We start from the raw sequence: 23744 nt of genomic DNA on the forward strand, positions 1-23744 counted from the left end.
GTTTCTTAGTTGCGGTGCTTTCATGGAGACCGGCCAATGTGTTAGCTATATAAGCATGCATGCAACTGCTATTCTTCTTGGCGTGGAACACGAAGCAACGCTTAGCGTTGCAACCAGTTAGTGGCATGCAGCAACTTAGAGTAAATAGGGGCGCTATTGACCAAAACCACACAAACATGCGCCTTATATTGTTGGATAAATTGACAAGTGAAACACGTCCTATACTTTTGGACGAAGGGAGTATGCGAAATATATCTGGTTTGTTCTTTAAAACTAGGTATGACACATAGTTGGTAGGAGGTGCCGCTGCGACACGGCACGGTCCATGGATCGGATGTGGACCGGTGGCCGCTCTCGGCTCTCCCGACGCTGCAAGCCACCGCCGCAACACGCCTCTACCCATCGGCGGCACAGTGCTTCGCGTAGCCGACCCGCTCGACGGCAAAACGATCCCAGCTACTGTGTTCTTCGCCTGTTCAGAACTCAGAAGTGCAGTACTCATCTAGGCTTTGGATGACGTTTAGATACATCTGGCATAGCTGACCATGGAGTTTCAATGACTACATCCCATTTAACTGGACAGAATGGAGTAAATCATGCGTTCATGCTTCAGAAATGGGGAATCTACATTCATGGCCATACATCAGTGGATCTAAACTTTAAATGCTAGTTTAATCATACTCCTGCGCTGAATGCTGACGCATATTTACTAGTAACTTGGTGGTGCCAATACGGTTAACGAGCGTGCTCCTACACTGACTACAAGGTAATCATATGGGACTATACAAAAATGTGATGACGAGGAGGCAATTGCACGACGTTCGGCTGCCATGGGGATCAACGGTGCAGGTACTGGCAGGATACGCCCTTCCAGCAGTGGCCATTCTCGTAAAATTTGCATACCCCTCTTTGCGACTGCCCTCTTGACGATGATCTTGATGATCCGCCACTGCCATGATCTTGACGATGATCAGACCTCCGAGAATGATTTGAGCTGCCCCGCCACGGTTCGCTGCGAGAGTGGCGCCTGTCCTGGTGGTGAGCCCCCTGGCTGCCCCGACTGGCATTACCAGAGGATGGATAGCAGATCTTGTTGCTTCCTAAAGCCTCTCCCCAGCCAGCAGTATTCTTGTCGCTGTTTCCATGTCTCTTTGGTGCTTCAGAAGAGTGCTTCGCTGTTGGTGTAGTTGATTGGTGACTAGAAGATGATTTACGGTTTTCGTTGGTGCCAAATGTCGAATTAACCTTTGAGCTCTCACGAACTGACGAATGCCAACCTGAAGCTTTTCTGTTCCCCTCTGGAGATGAACTTGACCGTTGCCAACCTGAACCTTTTGCACTCCCCTCTTTAGAAGAACCTGACGGTTGCCAACCTGAAGCTTTTGTGCTCCCCTGTGTAGAACCTGACTGTTGCCAAGCTGAAGCTTTACTTCCCCCCTCTGGAGATGAACTTGATTGTTGCCAACCTGAAGCTTTTGCGCTCCCCTCTGTAGAAGAACCTGGCAGTTGCCAACCTGAAGCTTTTCTGCTCCCCTCTGGTGACGAACTTGATCGTCGCCCACCTGAAGCTTTCACACCTCCCTCTAGAGATGAACCTGATGGTTGCCAACCTAAAGCTTTAGTAATCCCCTCTAGCGATAAGCTTGGTGGTTTCCAATCTGAAGCTTTTGCGCTCCCCTCTAGAGATGTGCCTGAGGGTTGCCAACCCGAAGCTTTTGTGCTTCCATCTAGAGATGGGCCTGAGGCAGCACTTTGTTTGGGTTTTTCCTAAAAAAAGTCCGAAGTACTATGTTAGTTAGCACAGTGTTACTAAGACTTTTCTCTAGTCAAAAGATGGATCAAGTTGGAAATTTACTCTACTGAGATATTTGAATATCATTTCCTGTTCCGGCACTCCAGAACCTGTGGAAGCACTTGAGTTTCCCTGTTCCATCTTTTTCTCCCCTTGTGTTGGTAATGTTTCAACAAAAGTACTGTTTCCTCGGGCTACTATCACCTCCTCTACGATGCATGGAGCATCTTTTCCATCAGCTCCAAGACCTGTAGAAGATAAAATAGGATTACAAGTTGTTAATCAAACACAGAAAATTACAAAAAAAATAGGCATTTTGATTAACCTGAGGAAGGTTGGAGGGCAGGTGTTGGTGAAGGCATCGACCACATGTCATTACTAGGGTCATCTTGGACACCCCATAGAGCAGAATCAACAGCCTCACCCTGATAGTAACTTGGTTCACCCCAAGGAGACAATGCAATAGGACTAGAGCATTGCGGTTGTTCTTCCTCAGCTGAAGTTGGCACAGAATTTTCTGAAGGCGCTGCTCCATGCATACTGTATCTTTCACAATCTTTTTCTGTTAACGATTCCAAAACATCAGACACAGCTATCCCTTCAGTATTAGATATAGGATTAACCACAATGCTATTTCTCTTAACTGCTGTACTCTCTCCATTTAGTTGCTCCGTTTGAGTGATAGAGTCCCTGTCTCTTAAATGTCCTTCTAGACATGATGTTTCCTTGAGTGATTGCAAGCTACCAATTTTACCAGCAGGTGTGCCAGATGTTTCTGATACAAAAGCTATTGAAGAGAGGACACATGTCTTTGTAGCTGAATCTTCAGGTGCTACTGCCGTTGATCCTGGCTCGTTCATGGAAGTCTCCTTCCTCTCCAGTTTTGGGGTTGGACAAGGGTACTCACACTCAAGATCTTGAGTTTTAGAGGAATGCACTGGGTCACTTTCAGGTTCAGGATGCTGATCAAATGGTTCATTCGAAGCATCAGGGTGGCAAGTTTTATGCTGATTCATGGTCGTCTCGGTCTTGCTTATATTAGAGGTAGACATAGATGGAACTGGTTGGGGAGGGCAGGCAGGAGCTCCTGACTGACTAGGCACACCAGAAGCCGAACCAGAATCTCTATCTTCAACAGGATTTGTTGGCAAACAGCTCTCCGGCTTTGCTAAAGCAATAGATAACTGAAGGTCATCATGAGTGCCGGCATTTGTTGCTGAACTCCAGCAAGAGCCTTTCTGCTGACACACGGTTTTGAACTCCGATGAACTTGTAGTAGTTGGAGAAATGGCAAGATCTCTCTCAGATTGTTGTGGAGTAAGAACTGAGACTTTTTGCGAACCTGAATCCATTTGGGAATTCAAATCTTCTACAGGCAATTGGTCCTTCGTAGTACACACGTCAGGATTCTGCTCCACATTACTCATACAGCTATGATTCATGGGCGATATGGTTGGACTCCACATACCACCATTGTCCTGACGATTGTTCCATTCACCAACCTGTTCTCTTGGGACCCCCTCATCATGAGAGCCAGGTGGTCCATACGAAGATGGAATGGTGCATGAATAATTAACCTGATGCTGGACCTGGCCATGCAAAGTGTGAGCATCCTTCAGAGGTCTCGATGGCAAAGTTCCACCCAGAAGCTTTGGATCTTTTGTTGGATCAGCAGACTGGCTAGATAATGCAGAAGAAATGACCACGTTATAACCAATAGGGGAGGAAGAGCTATTTGCAACAAAACTTGAGTTGATTCTATCTTGTTCAGTGCCTGTCCATATTGATTTATCACTGGTAGTAACTGCTGTAGGCTGAACAAAATATTTCTGCTGTTTTGGAAGCACTTCGGTCAACAGCAGTGAGTTCTCCTCACTCTCAAATGTAAGCCATATTCTAAGGTCATGTGGGAAATAACTTGCCCACTTGGATAGCTGCAAAAGAGTAAATGGCCCCTGAACATTTCCAGAAGGGTCCTTGTAGTGCCAGACTTTTTCTGGCTCCGAGTCACTTGATACAACTCCAGATGATGAAAGTGATGCAGCCTCAACTGCTGTGTCATTTAAATTAATGTGAGGGTGAATATCCCATCCATTTATTGAGTGCAAATTAGTGTTACTTCCTGCTCCTGTTCTATGGGCCACATGCTCTGTAGCCAGACTACTCGTGTGACCACTTGCATCTAGACACTTTTGTGTATGATTCTCCACAGAACTCGATTCTGTTCCATTTCTTCCTGGATATAATAGATCTGATCCATTCCTATTTGTGGTCCAATCAACTGCATACAAACCAACAAGCAAATTCACAAAAGTTCAATATATAGAACTACAAGTAGTACAACACATCATTGTAGAATAGGAACAGCTCACATAGATTTAGTACCAGCTTTCTTGTAATCCTGTTCTTCATCGGATTCATAATTAGGAGCCATATGGGGATCAACATGTACTTCTGGAACTTCATTAATCATGCGTGCTCTTTTGTCTGGATTGTTCAGAAGCTGCAACTTTTCTACACACTCTCTCAGTGTATGATATAGTTAAGGATCATAAATGATCCATAAGAACATGTGTCGATGCCAATCAACATCATAGCCTAGATGCTTGAGGCTATGAAATAAGTTTGAACAAAAACAAAGAAAGGGACCTCTGATGATAATAATTCTTTCTAGTAAGATTCTGATGCCAAAAGAACTAGGATACTGAAAAGAAAGCCATAGCATAAACTCTTTGAGATTTTATCAGATGCGTCATCTCATATGCAATGAGTGATAAATCATATTTGTCAAAAGATGCTTTGATATCAAATCTCTTCAATAACAAACACAAGGTAGTTTGAGAATAGTGCAAAACTCACTCCTTAGCGGTCAGAATTCAATGAAGATGACAGAAGATTGTATGCTCCTCACAAAAGAAAAAAGAAAAGAAAAGAAAAAAGAATTCAATGAGGATGACAGAAGATTGTATGCTCTTCACAAAAGAAAGAAAAAAGAAAAAAGAATTCAGTGAGGATGACAGAAGATTGTATGCTCTTCACAAAGCTAGCAGTCAATAAGGCTGATCCTAATGTGAAAGAGTGACAAGACAGAAGAAATTCATAATGGAAGAAAGCTTTTCTGTAAAATGAATGCTGAAAATTTGCAAACTTGTATGAAACCTGCAAACCCATAAAAGCATGGTTCTGCACGGGTTTTAGCCAAACTTCGACAAAGAAAATTGTAAATTTCTAAGTAAAGTTTGCTTGAACAATAGGTCCTTATGGAATCAATAATTTGCCAAATAATAATTTCCGTGCAAATTTTAACAGGTTGTCTCCATTGAGCATAGGCAACTAGGCACACAATGCGGTGATCAAATATTGAGAACCGCTAGATAATATCTCCAAAACAAACGATCCACAGGAACAACAGGACAGAAAGAAGTAAAAAAAAATGTAACAGTAGTACATCATACTACGATAAAAGGATATTCCTTTCGACGTCCGGTTTCACTAGCACGATCACGAAGATGGCTCAGCCTCTGCTTCTCATTTTCCAACAACTGGAAAATAATTTAACAAAGCATATCAGGTTATAAGTAAAGCAAGAGGAATCCTGGAATAAATCAACAGAAGTCATGCAGAAAGTTTTCCTTAAACAGTTTTTACTTACATCTTTAACTCGCAGAGATTGGAAGATTTTAGCTTTCTCGTATATGTCTCCCTGAGTTGATAAAAAACAAAGAGGACATATCAGACTATGTAATTTGGTAGACTTGGGAATCAGATGGGTCATCATATATTGAGTCTCAGCAGTACCACTTTTAGTCGGGTGATTAGACCAAACTTCATACTCTGGCGTAAGCGCTTGCATTCCTCCTGCATAAAGTCATAAGTGCATGCAAACCAACTGTATAGAGCGAAGAAAGCGCAATAAACTATTCTACTACTGCAGTAATAATGAGAACTAGAAAGCTTGCATTTTAAAAGCTAGTGAATATAAAATGGCGAGAAAATAGTCCAACATGTATATAATATATTCATTATGGGATGATTCTAAACTGTCAGCAACTTTTAAGGAATGCAAACAGGATACAACATCATGAGGGCATAAGGCAAAAAATAAGAAGAAATTAAGTGGTCAAAGAAATGAGCAACATACTGCACTTTATCAGATTGAAATGAAATAGCTGTGATCAGATTTTGTACAACTAGGTTTGAAGAAACATATGAAGTTAAAATTAGTAGTGATACTCAACACAAAGCTCTGATATCCTTGTGCCCTTAATTGTATTTAGGTTCAAATCAGCTTTACCATAATTTCTAGCAAAAAAAGTCAATATATTTCCTAATGTTGGAGTGGTGATTTCCATAGCTGAAGTGAACTTTAAGTGTACAGATTAATGGTCTAAAAGCTAAGAATTGTTACCAATTGCAAAGCCATTTACAATATTTTGGTATCTAAAAACAGAAAATCGTTACCAATTGCAAAGCGTCTATAATATTTTTGGTAATAATACTCGTTTGTGGCTAAAAGTATATAGTGAGTTAATTAGCCTACAAAAAGGTACGGATATATAACAATATCCAAATTAGTAAGGTTCATTTTACAGTACTAGGTATCGAAAAATAAATGTCCGAGCTGCACGTTCTTGCACGCACCAGCACAGTTTTTTTACCTCTGTGAAATCCTGATTTGAGATAGTATCCATTGCAATAACCTCCTTTTTATCTAAATTTGATATCTCGAGTGCATAATCCGTTGTCTTCTTACCAAGATTGTATCGCTCTGAAACCTTATGTGTACCTGCATACAGAATTAAACCCTGGTTATATAAGAATTTAGCAGCTCAGGTCTGTAGTAGTAATAATCTTACCAAGAACTTTCACTAGGCGGTACATATCTTGCTTATGGCCAAGACCAGAAATTCTTATCCTCACAAAAGCACCAGCAATTTTGTCAGAGAATGTAGCATCATCATCAATAAGATCCTCCAACAAGCTTCGACGCAAGTAAATTAAGTTGATATTATGCATGTCAATGGCTGCATAATCCTCTGGATTAGCTGATAGTTCTCTTTCAATCTTATGAACCTTCCTCCTCTTATCAGAGCCCAATTTAGCCATTAACTCATTATATCCTCCATTATCTACTTGAGCTGAATCTGGATCAATTGTTCTTTGGCTATCAACATTTATGGTTGGAGCCTCTTTCACAACAAAATGCATCTCCAAAAGCTTTAACATCTCAAAATGACCAACACACGGTTTTCTAAATAAATTGCTAAGCCTTGCATCACAAATAATTTGACTTTTTCTGCGAGGATCGCGGAGGTTATTTTGCTTTATATATTCAAGCAAAAGAACCTGAACATCAAACTGGGAAATATAAGACCTATCACCATTTCTCATGTGCCCAATGAATTCCAACAGCTCCGATGAGGCCCATTTTGTGTCACCCGGCAAGGCCATCCTTTCACTTGGTAATATGCTTGGTAAGCTTCCAGCACCTTTAACTGAAACTTCACACTTCCTTGCAGTAATACCACTATCTTTTTTACGTTTCCGTCCTCTTTTTCCTGACAAATTATTCTGTCTTCGTTTTTTTGAAGAGATGTCAAAACTAGCATCTCGGTCATTGTTTGCATCATATAGTTCATCAGATGATTCATCTTTCTCTCTCCTACCAGCAGTAGTAGGAACAGTCCAATGGCTCTTGGCACTGATTAGCTCTTCCAATGTTAATAAATGCTTCCCTTTCAGATCCAACCAATACAACTTGAAAAGATACTCCCAGCTATTTTTATCATCAAAATCAACACTAGCCTGAAAAGGGCACAATAGGATGCCAAGTATTATAAATAGACCCAACTCCCAAGTATCGCTCGCTCGCTCGAGAGATAGAGAGAGAGACCACTTCAAGATGTATGCAACTAAGCCTAAGATGGAAGTATTGCTTGCTCACGTGCTCAAGGTGTTTAGACTTCAAATAGTAGTACTGCTTCATTCGGGCATGTTTCCTCCCAAAACAAAATATGCTTCCCAAATTGACCAGCCAAAGTTGTGTAATTTATAGGATCAGCATCTATTTTTAGGCATGAGTTCCTACAAACTACTTAGTATCTAGTTCATCCAAGTGAATGAAGGTGGAAATATGTTACATCAAAAGATTATTGCATACTGAGTCTTTAAAAGGTGATATAAATATTTTTTGATTCCGTATATTTAATGCATTCCTTCAAGCTAAAACTACATTTTTGCACAGCAAATTAAAGGCAAGTAAGGCCACCCATACCGACAAATTAAAGCTAATACACTAGATAAATTGACTCATAAAAAGCTACCAACTTATATGCACAGAAGTCCATAGCAGATCCTGAAACACTAAAATGTTAAAAGCTCAGAGGAAAAGACCTGGCATTAGATAGCACAATAGTGTAAAAGATGCCGCATAATAAGAGGTCCAAACACATAGCACATCTAATTTACACAGATCAATATTTTTTTAGTACTAACAAGAAATTAAATTTTAGTGTATGCCAAATAATCCCATATCATGATCTGGGTTCCAACATGAGCGCGATTTATGGACTGGCTGACTCATGACTTGTGGTGCCAGTTTGTGACTTTTCAATGCCACATCAACTTGCTTGCGGAAAGTATCTAATTTAATCATACGCTGAAGTTTGAAGACTCAATATGAATAATTAAAAGTATAGGGACCCAATTGAAGCTTAAAGTAGCTTGAGACCAACGGTGATATTTATTCAAAATTTATTACTTCTTTCCAAATGGCTGAGAGCAGGATCTAACTTTCTTTTTATACATGTCTTTGTGTACAAATTGCATGTATCAACAATATAGTAGCATACCTTTGCACCATCGTCTTTGGATTCTATCAACAATATAGTACCATAGCATGTATCACAGAAGCCCTTGTTCCCTCTAACACCAAAGAATTTGCCTTGTGTGATGCATCCTTTGCAGACGGAGTACGTACAGGTATAGCACATATAGTGTACTGCCTTTTCGCAGCTGCTGCATATGTGCCAACCTGATATGTGTGACATCAAGAAATAAGACAATGCACATGAAACCATCATTTTTTAATTGTAATGATCCGTACATGCACATATCATAATTGTACTCATGCAATTATCAAAACAAGATAATTTTTTGTCGAGCTCCTACCCAAATATGATATAATGCCAAAAGAACAAGCCCTTTTCTCCTCCGTCAATCCAAGTACAATAAATCTCTTTTGACTTCAGTCTTTAAGCGGATTACAACAGATCCCCAATAAAGAATCACTTTGGAAAAGCTATAGTTCTAATTTTGCCCTCTTCTACCAACTTTAGATCCACATAGTAACATATAATCAGCTCCCATTTGTACACTGGAGGTGACTGAGATGGCAAGATTAGCATAACTGACTAACTTATTTAATATGGGAGCATATATATTAATTATCATCAGTGTCTGCTTGAATGTTTTTATAATTACTTCTTTCAAACATTTCCTATTTTTTTCTGCAGTAATCGTGGCTTCTATTATCTCAAAAGTTATGGAATCTTAAAGTGCTATATCAACATCCACTTAAGTACTCATTTTGTACAAGTACTCATTGTCTATGCTAAAAATGAATCGACATTAAACAGAGGAGCCACAGTCCAAGAGAATAACTCACCGCAATCCCACTTGCCCCGAGACCGGAAGAAGGACTCGTCACGCTTGATGCACGCAGGATGGTACACCTTCGGGCAACCCCTAAAGGCACAAGTGACGCTTATCAGCATGGCCAAACAAGTTGAACCTGCATTACTGCTCCGTAACACAACTGCTAACAATCATCACACGCACCTCCGGTCGCAAACCACGAGGTTGCCCCCATCGAAGCAGATGAAGCACACCACCTCCTCATCCTTTTTCACCACTGGCCTAGCCGGCGCAGGCACCGCAGCCACACCATCCCTGTTCTTCGGTGGCCTACCTCTCTTCCTCTTCACCGGCGCCCCCGCTGCCGCAGGCTGCTGCTGCTGCTGGGGCGGGGGCTGGACCGCGGCCCCCGTGATCGATCCGAGGAACAGGTCATCAAACCCCTCCGTGTGACGAGGTGGAGACGGCTCCTTCTTCGGCGGCAGCTGCGGAGGCGGGAGATGGGGAATGGGAGACGTCTCGTTGCGCCGCGACGGAGGAGCGGGCGGAGGCGGCCCGGGGCGCTCCGGCAGGGGAGGTGCCGGCGGCGGCGGGAGCCGGAGCTCGGGGGGCCACTCGGCCTCGCCGGGGGAGAGCAGCTCGGCGCCCGGGCCCGTCCCCCCGTCCATGGATCAGGCCCTCGGGCTAGGCCAAAAACCCTAACCCTAGCTCGGCCTCCACCCTCGCGCGCGCGCCTTCGCCGCGCTCTCACCCGTGAGGGACCGTCGGGTACTCGGGTTGGTGTACGACTGCGAGCGCGTGGGGAGAGAGAGAGAGAGAGCGAGGCGGAAGCTCGAAACGCGAAGGCGGGTGGGGGCTAACTGGGGAGCTGGCGACTTGGCGTAATCCGGCGGGGCGGGGGGGGGGGGGGGTGCGTGCCAGCGCCAGCAACCGGCGAGGTGACACAGCAGGACGGAAGGAGATCTTCACGTCGTTGCTGCCAGGTGGGCTAATTTTCGGTGGGCTGTGATAATATCACACGATGAGGTAATGTCAGAAAAAACCGCTTGCAATGCGGTGGACACTCATGTAGTTAACAGCTGCAGCTCGGCCACGATATTGCCCGTGTTCACCAAGCACGCCAAGCTAGTGGATATTGATGCTCCCACTACGAGTAAAATATTTATTCTACCATATTTAGTGAAACTTTTTCAGTTCTTCTCAAACATTTCACTTTGAACTATTAAACCAACTATATTACACCTGAACTTTACAATAACACTCAAATTTCACTTTAAACTATTAAACCAACTATATTACACCTAAACTTTACAATAACAATCAAATTTCACACTGAACTATGAAATCAGATATTGTCGGCGGATGAACATCGCAAGCGGGGATCCTGAGGGACCCTTTTTGAGATTCGGCCGAAGGGCTGATTCTGGATTTACCTCGTACGTAGATTTAATGCAAATGTATGAGATCTAGACGAGACAGATGATCGTTGGCTAGTAAGAGTAAATGCTCAAGAGATTTTAGACAGATTCGGGCCGCACGGAACGTAATACCCTACTCCTGTATGTCTGATGTGCTATTAATGCTCTTGAAATGCCTTTCTCTGGATCTCTGTGTTACAAGTTTTTTTATCTAAGTCTTGAGCTTCGGTCTTCAAGCGCCGGTTACTCTGAGCTTCTACCCGGCTTGAACTTCTTTGAACTTGCTCAAGCTTGACTTCTATCAGTCGTCTCGATTTCTAAAGCTCCTCTTTCTTCGAAGTGCCCCCCCCCCACCCTCCTTTTATCATACCGGGGGAGGCTCAACGTGCCCAGAACGGGGGCACAAATTTCCTTACGTCATAAATGGAAAGCAATCATCATGGGGCTACAGTTTGATGTTACAGGGGTTAAAAATGCGCCCTTCAACCGGTCCTGTCGTTCATTACGCCCAACTTTAGCAGGTGCAGGGGGGCCCACCGGGTAGTTGCCGAACATCCCGCATGCCCGTTCGGTCAGGGCAGATCTGACACGGTCTGACGTGGCAGGGGGGCAGGCGATACGTCTCGAGCCCAACGACGATATCTTCAAGCCGTTTCCTTTATGAGCCCCGCAGGGTGACGTGCGATGGGACCCGTCGCATTAAATATCCCCACGCCCCCTGTCAGGCGGTGGCAGGGACTAACGTACTCAATACGACAGGCGTGGGGGAGTGGTTGGATGTGACGTGCCACGCTCCCTCTTAAATGCAGCATCGGGCCTCCCACCGATTGACACCTCACCGTGGAGCTCTTGTGGAGTCCACCAGTAAGGGGCTTCTCAGGTCCTCGGGGAACTCTGAGTACTCGAGGACCAACCGTTCTTGTCCCGGGTGCCCTCTCCCGGATTGGTCTCTTCTCGGGTCCTTAGGGAACTACGGGCACTCAGATGCCAACTGTTCACGACCCCGAGCACCCCTCCCGGAACTGGCTCTTCTCGGCCCTCGGGGAGATGGTCCCCAAGAGAATACGCCACGTGGTATTCTGTTGTCCTGACCTCGAGATTCGAGGACCCCTGATTCCCATGTCACCGATAACAACCATAACAAGCAGTCAACCCAACTAGTCTACTAAATCTTAATCCAAACCAGTCCATAAAAACACCCATCGTCCCCTCCCCCCTCACATGCCCATCTCCCAACACCCTCCGCTTCACGTCACCTCTCGAGTCCCCGACACCACTAGCCCCACGGCGAGTGGCGAGAGCTGCCATCCCAAAGCGTCTCTATTGAGCCTAAATCTTCCCTTCCCCTACTCCTATCAAGATGGAGCGCCACCTTCTAGATCATTGGCACCACAGTTGAGCGAAGGCAGAGCTACACCATCGACCACACTGGATCCAGCGAGGATGGGAAAGGTGAAGGGAGAAATGCGAACTCTTGCCGGTTCCCAGATTCCCCTCTTGCTCTCCCTCTTTTCTCTACACTCCTCCTTCCCTCTTTCCTCCCCTCTTTTGGCTAGGCGTTGCCCAGAATTGCAGCTCGCTTGAACACCTAGGCGATGCCTTAAAGCACAGACTTATGGTTAAAAAGGTTCACTTTTCTAAAGATATTTTGTTTTGAGTTTCTAGGCTACAATTGGCTGAATTTTTGTTATATTCAATTAGATATTGGACCAGAGGTGATCTAGTCAACCAGAATTTAGAGGGGGGCCCTCTAAATGAGTTTTTTAAATCACTGGAAGATCAACCTTCAACGACTCACGTGTGTTCGCAAAATAGGCCAAATTTTGGGGATGCCATACTCGTGGCTACCAAATTGGGTGCCCACGTCGACAAAAAGTTGGGAGACGCGAACAAATGTAGGAGGGGAACCGCCATGATATCTACCCGGCTTTCCGCGCTGCATAGAACTGCACGCCCTTTATTACACGACGTAAAGACGTAAGCACCATCAGAGAATGCATCTGGTGTCTCCTGTTTAACTCAAGTCACAGTAGAGGTATAACTCCATCATGATGATTCAAACAAACAGACCTGCATCTTGCATTTCGGCGATTGGCGTAGTTGATGAAAATGATTATGTGATCTGCCCAATTTATCGTAAGTACTTGTTTAGTTGTATACGTCCAACACGGCGATTGGCTTGGTTAATGTGGCTGCTGATTCTCTGATCTGCACGAAGCACTCGTAGATGTCCAACACGATATTACTCCAGGATCTGCGAATCTCCATTCACTCCTGAACTGAACAAGCGTAAGTTACCGTTGTCACGCCCTGCATCAAGAGAAAAGAACAGTACGGGATCAAAACTTGCCAAGTTGGAGTGAACTGGACTGCATCGATCAGAATGTAGCTAAAGATCCATACCCTGCCATTGATGGTTCTTGGCAATGCGATAGCCACAGGTCAATGTGCTTGGCAATCTGCTCTCTTACTATATTCACAGCTGCCGGGGATGAGCAGTTTGAAGAGTCCCCTGATCAGTGGAGGAACATGTGAGGATTCTTATCTTGATTGGGCGATAAATCAAGGGCTTAAATATAAACTCCATATAAACTACTCTGCGAACATTATTATAGTGTAGTAGCAAATGAAGTAGATTGAATTTTTCATGGTCCTCAACATAAAAAAAAACATCAAGATAAGTATATTGTACTACAATCATAGCAAGCTTTACGGAGCGCTAAATGTTTTGGTCTACCTTGAATCCTGAAAGGACTTTGAGGACAACCCCTCAAATCAGTGCCATGTCCACAATTTCTGCATTTGATTAAGTAGGATGGCACTGCATGTGTTATTAAACTTCTATTAGAACACACAACAAGATCAATCATTCCAGAGTTGTATGGCCAATAGATTCAGAATCAGATTATTGAGACAGGCAAAAAGCTACAATGCAAGAAAAGAAACTTCGAATGACTCACTGTCTTTCGATGACTTCTGCTTGGAGGCATGACGCCATGGATCTTGAGAACCGTTTGTAAACACAATTTTAGAAGCTGTGCGTATTTAATGGAGTGTCAGAGAATAAAACAAGGAGATTGAAAATGTTTAAAGAGGCAAGCACAACTGTGGTATGCTCGTGGTCACTTTGCACTAACACCAATGAAACCATCAACATAATGAAGAAAAAGGCAATTGTGAGGCTGCTGCTCCAGCTGCACAAATGTATGCATGGCCAACAGGCCAAGGCGAACGCCATTATATAGGCACAGATAGACTAAGGGACTGTTTGTTTTAGTTGTGGATTGTGAAAAACAGCTTGTAGATTGTAGATTGTAGATTGTAAAAAGATGGATTGTGAAAGCTTGATTGTAAAAAGATGGATTGTGAAAGCTTGATTGTAAAAGCTGAATTGTACAATCTGCAGAAGCTGGTAGAAGGCAAATTGCTGGATTGTTACAATCTGTGGGCTATATTGTACAATCCAGCTTTTACAATCAGACCCTAATGATTGCACAACACCTATTTTCCCATATTGAAACTGTAAATGTTAAGTACAGAGACAATTAAAGCTAGCTAGAGAGAGAAACCAGCAATTCTTGTGCCTCCATAATATAAGTTCGTCATGAACACATCAGGATAAACGCCTGCCCCAAAAACGTTTCTACATAGGTCCAAATGGTACCTGGTGGTACAGAAAGTGAAACAAGCATAAAAGTTATACATGAACATGCTTGATTCCCAAAAAATGCATGGAAGATATAACAGCAATACATGCCCAAGATATATACATTGTATCACATTAGGAGATGACCAAAAAAACAACAGAGTAATCAGTATGCTGGCACTAATTCGATCCCGTATATTATGGTGCAGACATGTAATGATAAAGTTATTGTAAACACTATTAGGAGTAACCAGAACATCAGATGTTCCTAGAATGGTACCCAAGGATTGAAACAATAAATCAAAATACACAGGAGGAAAAATACCCAACATTACCTTGTATTGATCCTTGCAGAACGAACACTATCAGTTTTAGGCGCCACTTGAAAGTAGGCAAGCTCACTGCAAACTTGGAACCACCAGAGTCTAGAACCTAAAAAACAATGGTAATGCAATAAGTACATGCATCTATGTAAATTTCAATAATAAACAAGACATTTCATGGTGTTCCACTTCAAGCTCTTAGATGCAAGCACATTTTTCTGTTTTTGCTAAAGAAAACAAGTAAGGCCATCATTTACTAGAATCATCGGGAGTCGTGTTCTTCAAATAGTCCTGATCATATGAAAATACTGGTGTCTCCATTTCTTTAATGTAAAAATCTTTAACAAATCGAGCATATGTTTCCTGCAAAACCAGTACATGGAAGTTCAAAAGGCTTGAAAGTGTCGCCATTTCTTTAATATAATAGTCTTTTACAAATTGAGCATATGTTTCCAGCAAAAGCAGCACACGGAAGTTCAAAAAACTTGAAATTCACACACACATTCACAAAAAAGTGCTAGAATACGTGGACGCACATGGAGCACGGTGGTAAGGCTCCAGGGAGGAGCCTTGCCGGCAGGGGTTTGAACCCCTGTCCCGCACCCCCGGTCTCCAATGAAGACCACACAGTTGGGGGAGCGCTGTTGTATTTTTTTTTTTTTAAAAAGTGCTAGAATACTGAAAAGGGATCAGTAAGAAGCCTAGAACAGTACAGTATGATAATGGGAAAAAACAGACACATGCCAATTATATGAGATAAATAACAAATTGCAAAGCACCATAACTCTTCAGGACATAAGTCCGAAATATGATTGTTGTCTTAACAAATAGATATGTTAGGCGTGCGATTTGTCGTAACATAATCAGATGGTGAATTGAAGTGCATTAAAGTACACAAAAAAACTCCAAATGGAAAAAAAAAATCATGCATGGGTCATACATCAATAGGATGCCTGCAGAATCTCCACTTAACAGTATAATTGCTTCTCTCTTCACAGATTGAAGTACTTTGCCTTTCATATTTGCCCTATTCCTCTTTTTTTCCAGTATAGGAAATTTACATTGAAAAGATCAATATAGGTAGTGTTATTGCTTTCCTCTCGCTCAGAAAGATTTTACAGATGCCTAAGAAGCCCAACTAATAAGAAGAGCTCAGGTGTGATTCCAGAAGTGAAGGGACGCATACCACCAAGTTTTTCCCATTCTCCTTTGCATTTATTAGAGGAGAGCACACGGCGTCAGGATGCCCATATTGGAACTGCAAAATAGCATCGGTTCTCAATACCCACAAAAGATACTTTTAAGCAACAGCACTATCAAATATTGTCTTGTGCATACTGCTTCTGCTGCTGCATCTGCCAGTAGGTAGAGGAAGTCATCATTTTTCAACTGCGCGTAAAGGAAATAAATCAACAAGTCGAAGTCAGACTCGAAGTTGGACAAATCATGCCTATGTCCTTAAACACTAGGGATTACCGTCCGGGCTCCAAATAAGGCCTTCACCGAGCGGCTGTCGGACCGAAGCTGTTCCTCAACAAGTTTAGTTGTCTCCTGAAGGGCAGCTTTGCACTCAGGGCCAGCCGACTCCCCAACCTACAAAATTAGATGTGTCATCCCCATCCATGCTAGTACAGTAGTACTACTACAAACCTGCTTGTCAAAGTCAGTGAAGTTGTACACAGCGAGAACCACTCCTGAGCTCGCAAGGCTCCCGCATGTCAAATGGGGGAACTTCAGCCTGAACCAGGCACTGAGAGCGCCGGAGTACGATACTCCAAAGACAAACCAATGATTGTCAAACCCGGATCGATTATACCGAGCATTCAAGGATTCCTACGGAAGAACAGAGAAAAAGACACAATTACAGGACAAGAAACAGTACGTAGAACGTACTGAATCAAACGACAAAATGTTAGCCCAACCTGATAGTACTGGCGGAAGACGGCTAGGTCGAACAGAGCCTGCTTCGACGAAAGGAACCTCAGGTTCTCGGTGGTGAGCCGCTCGAAGGGGGAGCTCTTGCCGTAGTACCGGTGCTCCGGCGTCACCACCGCGGCGCCAAACTTCTTGGCGAGTACCTGAGCAAAGACGACAGGCAAGCCACTTGTTCAGCGCGAGATGGCCTGCAGAGGAGCTTGTCCGAGTGCAGCGCGACTCACGGCCGAGTAGTCGTTGGGGATGCCGTCGCAGGCGGACTCGCCGCAGATGCGCAAGAAGACCGGGCCGCCGGGGGCGCGGTGGTAGTCCAGGAACTCGAAGTAGCGCTGCTTGAATACACGGTGGTCCTGCAGGCAGCGGCGTGTGAGCTACACGGCCATGAGACTCACTCAACTCAAGCCATTCGACCCCACCAAACCCAGTGGTCGAGACTCGAGAGGGGGAGGAGACTTACGGTGGGGGAGAAGTGGTCGAGGCGCTGGTTCATCCAACGCTCGTCCTCCGTCAGGTACCTGCCGCCGACGGCGAGCGGCTCGGCGACGGGCGCGAGGAGGAAGGCGACGAGGAGGGAGACGAAGCGAGCGCGAGACCCCATCGATCGTCTCCGGTTGAGAAGCCTCTACCTTTCCGGTGTCTGTTCTGGGCCCAGGGCTGGGCTTTCTACGGCGTAAGCAACGCCACGGTCGTCTGACTTGAACATGTTGACAAAGTCACGATGATATTAAAATAAAAGGAATCCGGTCCACATAAGCACAGGACCCACAGGCCAGTGCCACGCGTGGGGCCAGACAAAAATGTTACTTCCACCATTTAAAAAATATAAGGTGTAATTTATTTTAAAAATTTAAATTTTATGATGTTTAAAAATACAAACTTTATTTTAATAGATTTGCATTTCAAAGTACTTTTAATATGATGTTGATTTTATAGCAATTGATAATAGATTTTAAGATAAATTAACGATAAAATTTTACTTTTGATAAAAAAAATTAAAATAAAATATACCTTACATTCTTGAAATTAGTAAAACTCGTTGCTCTCGGCGTCCATGCCCGTATACAAACCGACACTGCCTGATCTTTGTTCATTCCTTCCTGCGTCACAACGAACACGTGCTCTTTTTTGTTAATGAAAATCTGATGTCAAGAATGACGAGGCAAGGAATTATCAGCTCGTTGATCTTTAGTGAGCAAGAGGTGCCAAACTGCCAATCAGTCCATCACCCTCTCCATAATGGCCAAACTAGTTATGCCAAGAATAGAAAGCATCGCGATCATTTCTCATGTTGAAGTGTATGCACGGGGAGTATGTTAACGAGTTCGTCTAGCATGCGATTCGTTTACATTTCCATATCATGGTGTCGTCTCTACAGATCTCACGTCTGAACTCTACAAGTGTCCCAAGATTAACGCCGAGTGCCGCCCGTATGTATTTATTCGCCAGTAGCAGATTCTTATTTTCCTGTATTGTTCGCACCAAGGATATATACCGCGGTACTGTGAATAACAGACATATTTTGCCTTGGCCTTTCAACACATGCTTGTAGCTTGCACAGATAATCAAATAGTGGCAATGCTCCATCTACTTCCCAGCGATGGCTCTCCTGAAATGCAGATAAAGCAACAATGTTTTAGGTCAAAAATAAATAAGAGGGTAGGCACAGCTATCAGTCCGCATGGTCCTTCCATAATGCAAAAGCTCAGAGTGAATATTATAGAGGCATTGGATAGAGAATATTAAGGGTAGTTCATAATCACTATATTTGAGTGGACGAACTGATAGACAACCCAAACTGACCTTGATCTTGACATTCTGATAACCACAGGTCCATGTGATCGACAATTTGCTTTCTTACTTTGTTCAGAGCTTCTGGAGACGAGCATTTGGATGAATCACCTGGTGGGTACAGAATACAAACAAAACACATCTGGGTTCAGTTACAAATGAAACACGCTACAGATTGGAAGTCACCAAATCCTAGATGACACAAAGAAAGCAGAATTTGTACTTCACAAATTCACGCTTCCCCTGTGCTGCTATGCTTAAGAGTAGCTTCAACAAAAATTGAAATGGTGGATCTACCTTCAATATTTGAAGGAGCCTGAGGGCATCCAGCGAGATCACTGCAATGTCCGCAATTCTTGCATTCAATTAAGTATGATGGCACTGCAGGCATTCCAAAACTTTCATAAGCATACTAGTGGCATTGAAAAAAAAATGCACATTCGAACTCTTTACTGTTGCTCATAGTGGGGGAAAAAAGATGGTGCTCAGTGATACAGGGAAATGGTTACAAAGTAGGAGGGGCAAAAAAGGCTCACATTCTTCTGATGATTTCTGCTTAGAAGCATGGCGCCATGGGTCTTGAGATCCATTTGCAAAAATGATTTTTGAACCTGCAGGTGTGTGATATTAATCTAAAAAAATACAGAAATTTGTGACCATACACTACTATGGAACTCATACTGTAAATATGAAGAATCATGCCCAGAGCGCCTGAGGCCCAGACAATTGCACATACAAGACCAAAATATCAATTCAAAGGCCATACTATCAGATAGCCTCCTAGTGTGGCGTATGAGACCACTTATGACTTACTCTTCAGTCTTTAATTTACCAACATTCACTGATCCTGACCATGAATACTTGCCTGCTTTGTGCATCTTCAGCACCCAGATCCTCTAATATATGATAAATCTTCATAGTTCACGGCGGTTCTAATTCTTTCTTTTGTATCGAAAATACAGATCAGAACCATCCAAGGAACCCACCCTGTAACTATTTTATTCTCTTTTCTATAACGAGAGATGACTCATTTTCAAGGTAAAGGAAAGCAAGATGACAGAGGTTGGCATGAGCCATGCCTTTTTCAGATGAATTGGATAGGCACAAGGACAAATAGGACGAAACATAGCAGGTAAGAGGACTGAAGCTGATAACTAAAAGGGCACACCTGCAATTCTTGTGCCTCCATAGTATAAGTTTGTCATGAAGACATCAGGATAAACTCCTTCCCCAAAAACATTGCGGCACAAGTCCAAATGGTACCTAGAAACAAAACCACAAGGACACAAAAAATGAATATGAAATCTAGAAACATAATCGCATAAGAAAGAGAAGACCATAAATGGAAGATCCTCGTCAATAAACTTAGACAACTTTCAACATCCTATAGTTGATGGTTGGAGGCATAACAATCTTCATATTATGGTAAGTGCAGCTTGTTGTAATAACAAGTAGAAGGATAAGCAAAGGATACTTGGTAAGAGAAAGAAAAGACTTGAGCAAAGTATATCTACTAACTCTGTGTCAATCTTTGCAGAACGGACACTATCATTTTTTGGTGCCACTTGGAAATATGCAACCTCGCTGCAAACTTGGTACCACCAGAGTCTGTATGCTATGTAAAATCAACAATTAAATGCATGGTCAGTTATAGAATGTTTGGATAACATGCATAGTGTTCCATTTCGAACTCCCGAAGCATGATATTTGGTACTACAGAATATCGGGATTAGCATTTACAGGATTCAACAGGAGTTGTGTTCTTCAAATACTCTTGATCATATGATACTATTGATGCCCCAAACTTTCCAATGTAATAATCTTTCACGTAACGAGCAAATGTTTCCTGCAGATTAATAGTTGTTAGAACACACCACATTAACCAGAAAGTTAGGGTAGCACCGTAGCACAATTGATATAAGAATCAAGGTCCACAAGGAGGTTGTTGTGCTAACTAATGACAAACACACAAAACGGGAACTTTTCGCAGCTTCATCGCCACATTTTAAATCTCGGAAAGAAAGTAATATGTTGGTAGTTTCCCTCAATTTTTAACAGGAACATACAAATGACAGTACTACTTACCACCAAGTCCGTACCGTTCTTTTTTGCTTCAACTAGTGGGGAGCACACGGCATCAGGATTACCATATTGGAACTGCAAATGGTGTAGGTTTTCAGTAGAGCAAATGTTTCCAGATAATGAAGTAAAAAAAAGGTACACTGAGCATACCGCACTAGCAGCAGCATCTGCCAGTAAGTAGAGGAAGTCACCATCATTCTCTAACTGCAGGTATCAAAAGAAAATCATGAATATCAAAGTAGAAGAAAGATGAGTATTGGTAGAATAGATGAGTTGGAGACATCAGAAACAAAAATGCGGTCATAGACCTGCATTCTCTGCAATATTCTCCTACGAGATGTTTACTGGCAACCTATACCAAATGTGTGAAAATGATATGAACTCTAAACAAGTAGCAAGCCAAGGAGATATTGCTATCTATATTCAAATATGCATGTTCTTTTTAGAAACATAAGCGTATGCCACTTCAAATTAGCATCGTCCTCTTTATTCCTTTTAGGTTTTTGCATGCCAAAACCATTGATACAAATGCAAGATAACTCAGTGACAACACACTCGAAATTAAAAATGAGTTAATTGTGAATGAGATGGAACTGAAAAGTTATTGAAGAAAAAAAAAACTTCATGTCACATAAAGTATTACCACTGCTGCTCCAAACAACTGCTTTACTGAGTTGCGGCCGGACTGGAGTTGTCCATCAACAAGTCTTGTTGTTTCTTGAAGTGCTGCTTTGCATTCAGGACCAGCAGATTCCCCAATCTTACAGAGATGTAAATCATACACAGAGGTAGAATTTTAGGTGCAGGCCGAAGTGTTTTACTAACTTTTATCGCATAAATTAGGATCAGCACCTGTACTAACCTGTTTGTCGAAGTCGGTGAAGTTGTAAACAGCAAGAACAACTCCTGAGCTTGCAAGACTTCCGCATGTCAAGTGAGGAAACTTCAATCTGAACCAAGCACTGAGTGCTCCAGCGTACGACCCTCCAAAAATAAACCATGAATTGTCTGCTCCCAAGCGATTGTACTTGGCATTTAAGGTTTCCTTCAAACGACAGAAAGACAAACTCAGAACAAGAGGGTGCACTCATTTGAACACTGGCAGGGGGAAAAACAACATATATGTACACCTGATAATATTGGCGGAAAACAGCAAGATCGAATAAAGCCTGCTTTGATGACAAGAACCTAAGATTTTCCGTCGTCAAACTCTCAAAAGGAGAACTCTTTCCATAGTATCGATGCTCGGGAGAAACCAATGCAGCACCGAACTTCTTCGCCATCACCTAATTTCACAATCCATTCCACATGCATGTTATCTAACAGCTGAACTTGTTGCATACAACACAATGCGTAAACTACAAATCATGGCTAGAGTATTAAATAAAGATAGCCCAATTATTCAACTAAAAAAATGTGCGACATATACTCATAATACTCACAGCTAAGTAGTCATTGGTAATCCCATTGCACGAAGCTTCTCCACATATTTTTAGGAAGACTGGCCCATTTGGAGCTCGATAGTAATCAAGAAATTCATAGTACCGCTGCTTGAATTGCCGATGGTCCTGCGCAGTCAGAAAAGTATGAATTTCAGGTCCTGCATGCAAGAAACTACATCTAAGTTTTCTTTTGGGTAAAATACAGCTGAGGCAATTAAGCCAGGTTACATCATTGTGATTGAAAACTGAGTCAGCTCAGAAACAGGGGATTACAAAACAACCCCATGTTTTCTGGTACTATCCATATAATTGAATTCTTTAATTGGATAGAAACACACCATGCTTAAAACTACAGCAGAAAAGAGATAATATTAGGCATCTGATCCCCACATTCACTCATTGATTATAGGATACTTCGAGACATCAACGGCAAGTAGAAGCATTGATTGATCTTTACTGTGGTTCAAGGTTGCATAAACATTGTGCATCCGAGTATTTAACAGCAAAACAGCGTTACCAAAGGCATTCAAGTACGATAAAAAAAACCAGGAAGTTTATGGCATGCTCAGTTTGCACCAAATCGTGCTATGAACTTGTGCTGAAAACTGCGACGCGCCATCTGCAAGACACTTAAGTAATTTGGTGCGTTCTCGTACCAGAGTTCGTACACTAGCTACCGGACCGGTCTAAGGCCCTACACAGGGGACCCAAGTTCGTACGATTCCTACAGTCCCAACGACTCAACAGAAATTCCAGGAGATGGGGATGGCGGGAGACTCAACCGTGGGGTTGAAGTGGTCGAGGGTTTGGTTCATCCACCGCTCGTCCCGCGTCAGGTACCTGTCGGCGCCGCCGCCGAGGAGCCCCCCGCCGGTTGGCGGCCACCAGAGCCCTACGGCCTCGCCGCCGCGCCCGAGCAGGAGGAGGGGGGCGGCGACAGCGACGAGGTACGCGGTGGCGACGCGCGCGGAGCCGAACCCCATCGCCGCTTCCGCCCGAGGTAACTGCCCGTGGTGCAGTGGAAATCAGTGGAGTGCGCTTGAAGCTTCGGGTGCAAGCAAATGAATCGAGGCGTATTTGTGGCCTTGTGGGGTGCAAGGCTGCACCAGAGAATGGTTTGAGGAGGTGTTTATGGAAAATAAATTATGGTTCTTTTTCTCAACTGATCTGGTGTTTTGGTGAATAGTAAGATATTTATTTAAACACCGATATTTATATTAGTGCTAGCAAAATAATTAATAATGTTTAAACACATATAGTCTTAGTTTACAGTAAAATTTACAATTTTTATATAAGTATTTAGCACGTTTTTTTCTTTAAACACCTAGGATTGTTCAGGCCTGCGTCGGGTAACGCCAATACAGCAACTCTTCTTTTTTTTGAAAGCCAATACGGCATCTCAAAAGAAAGAAATGCCAAAAAAAAATTAAAAGAAAAATAAATGGAAACGCCAATACGGGCGATACTGGGCCGCCTATTTGAGCCGCCCTCCTCTTGGGCTGAAATATTCCTGCGGCCTTGCGGATTCTTGCCGGCCGGGCTGCATTCGGGCATTGGGCCGTTTCTTGCGGGGCTCGAGAAATTTGTCATTTGTTGCGTCGTCTTTTTTTCTCCTTCTCAGGACCATTTGAGATCAGCCACCTCCCATGCCCTTGAGTTCTAAAAATTACCACGTTAATCTAA

The 23744-nt window shown here is 43.0% G+C and overlaps 3 protein-coding genes across 7 annotated transcripts; all 3 read right to left on the reverse strand.

Moving 5' to 3' along the window:
• Positions 1–585: 585 nt before the first annotated feature.
• LOC133907708 (zinc finger CCCH domain-containing protein 44-like) lies at positions 586–10332 on the reverse strand. 2 transcript variants are annotated; one of them, XM_062349777.1, is made up of 12 exons: positions 9632–10328; positions 9459–9538; positions 8644–8825; positions 6649–7597; positions 6451–6578; positions 5591–5650; positions 5445–5495; positions 5263–5334; positions 4178–4322; positions 2118–4073; positions 1856–2040; positions 586–1767 (listed from the first exon to the last, which is right to left on the reverse strand). In XM_062349777.1, exons 1-12 carry the CDS (start codon positions 10093–10095, stop codon positions 838–840), a joined length of 5202 nt encoding a protein of 1733 aa, XP_062205761.1. In that variant the 5' UTR covers positions 10096–10328; the 3' UTR covers positions 586–837. The 2 variants fall into 2 exon arrangements, with proteins under 2 accessions (XP_062205761.1, XP_062205762.1); XM_062349778.1 differs by having other exon boundaries at positions 1470–1767; positions 1861–2040; positions 9632–10332.
• Positions 10333–12782: 2450 nt separating this feature from the next.
• Positions 12783–17408, reverse strand: LOC133907710 (probable serine protease EDA2). Of its 4 annotated transcripts, none has more exons than XM_062349781.1 (14): positions 17207–17408; positions 16974–17099; positions 16737–16892; positions 16465–16647; positions 16291–16407; positions 16153–16203; positions 16001–16072; positions 15072–15177; positions 14827–14923; positions 14415–14509; positions 13806–13880; positions 13583–13666; positions 13249–13357; positions 12783–13119 (listed from the first exon to the last, which is right to left on the reverse strand). In XM_062349781.1, exons 1-14 carry the CDS (start codon positions 17345–17347, stop codon positions 13029–13031), a joined length of 1503 nt encoding a protein of 500 aa, XP_062205765.1. In that variant the 5' UTR covers positions 17348–17408; the 3' UTR covers positions 12783–13028. The 4 variants fall into 4 exon arrangements, with proteins under 4 accessions (XP_062205765.1, XP_062205766.1, XP_062205768.1 ...); XM_062349782.1 differs by having other exon boundaries at positions 12783–13124; XM_062349784.1 differs by having other exon boundaries at positions 12783–13155.
• Positions 17409–17998: 590 nt separating this feature from the next.
• On the reverse strand, positions 17999–23162 carry LOC133907709 (probable serine protease EDA2). Its single transcript, XM_062349779.1, has 14 exons — positions 22844–23162; positions 22062–22187; positions 21750–21905; positions 21482–21664; positions 21263–21379; positions 20770–20823; positions 20623–20694; positions 20278–20383; positions 20056–20152; positions 19706–19800; positions 19074–19148; positions 18835–18918; positions 18550–18648; positions 17999–18355 (listed from the first exon to the last, which is right to left on the reverse strand). The coding sequence occupies exons 1-14, from the start codon at positions 23042–23044 to the stop codon at positions 18312–18314; spliced, it is 1509 nt and encodes a 502-aa protein (XP_062205763.1). The 5' UTR covers positions 23045–23162; the 3' UTR covers positions 17999–18311.
• Between the last annotated feature and the right edge of the window lie 582 nt (positions 23163–23744).

Source organism: Phragmites australis, chromosome 24, assembly GCF_958298935.1.
Source record: "Phragmites australis chromosome 24, lpPhrAust1.1, whole genome shotgun sequence".
Lineage (NCBI taxonomy): Eukaryota > Viridiplantae > Streptophyta > Magnoliopsida > Poales > Poaceae > Phragmites > Phragmites australis.

Coding starts and splice junctions, on each gene's coding strand:
- LOC133907708 (XM_062349777.1), bottom strand. CDS start 10,095: ATGGACGGGGGGACGGGCCCGGGCGCCGAGCTGCTCTCCCCCGGCGAG. Junction 6,579..6,648: donor CCGCCTAGTGAAAGTTCTTG/GTAAGATTATTA, acceptor TTCTGTATGCAG/GTACACATAAGGTTTCAGAG. Junction 4,074..4,177: donor ACAGGATTACAAGAAAGCTG/GTACTAAATCTA, acceptor GTTTGTATGCAG/TTGATTGGACCACAAATAGG.
- LOC133907709 (XM_062349779.1), bottom strand. CDS start 23,044: ATGGGGTTCGGCTCCGCGCGCGTCGCCACCGCGTACCTCGTCGCTGTC. Junction 20,695..20,769: donor CAGATGCTGCTGCTAGTGCG/GTATGCTCAGTG, acceptor CACCATTTGCAG/TTCCAATATGGTAATCCTGA. Junction 19,149..19,705: donor TGGAGGCACAAGAATTGCAG/GTGTGCCCTTTT, acceptor ACACACCTGCAG/GTTCAAAAATCATTTTTGCA.
- LOC133907710 (XM_062349781.1), bottom strand. CDS start 17,347: ATGGGGTCTCGCGCTCGCTTCGTCTCCCTCCTCGTCGCCTTCCTCCTC. Junction 16,648..16,736: donor TCTTCCGCCAGTACTATCAG/GTTGGGCTAACA, acceptor GTTCTTCCGTAG/GAATCCTTGAATGCTCGGTA. Junction 13,358..13,582: donor AAGTCCTTTCAGGATTCAAG/GTAGACCAAAAC, acceptor TCCACTGATCAG/GGGACTCTTCAAACTGCTCA.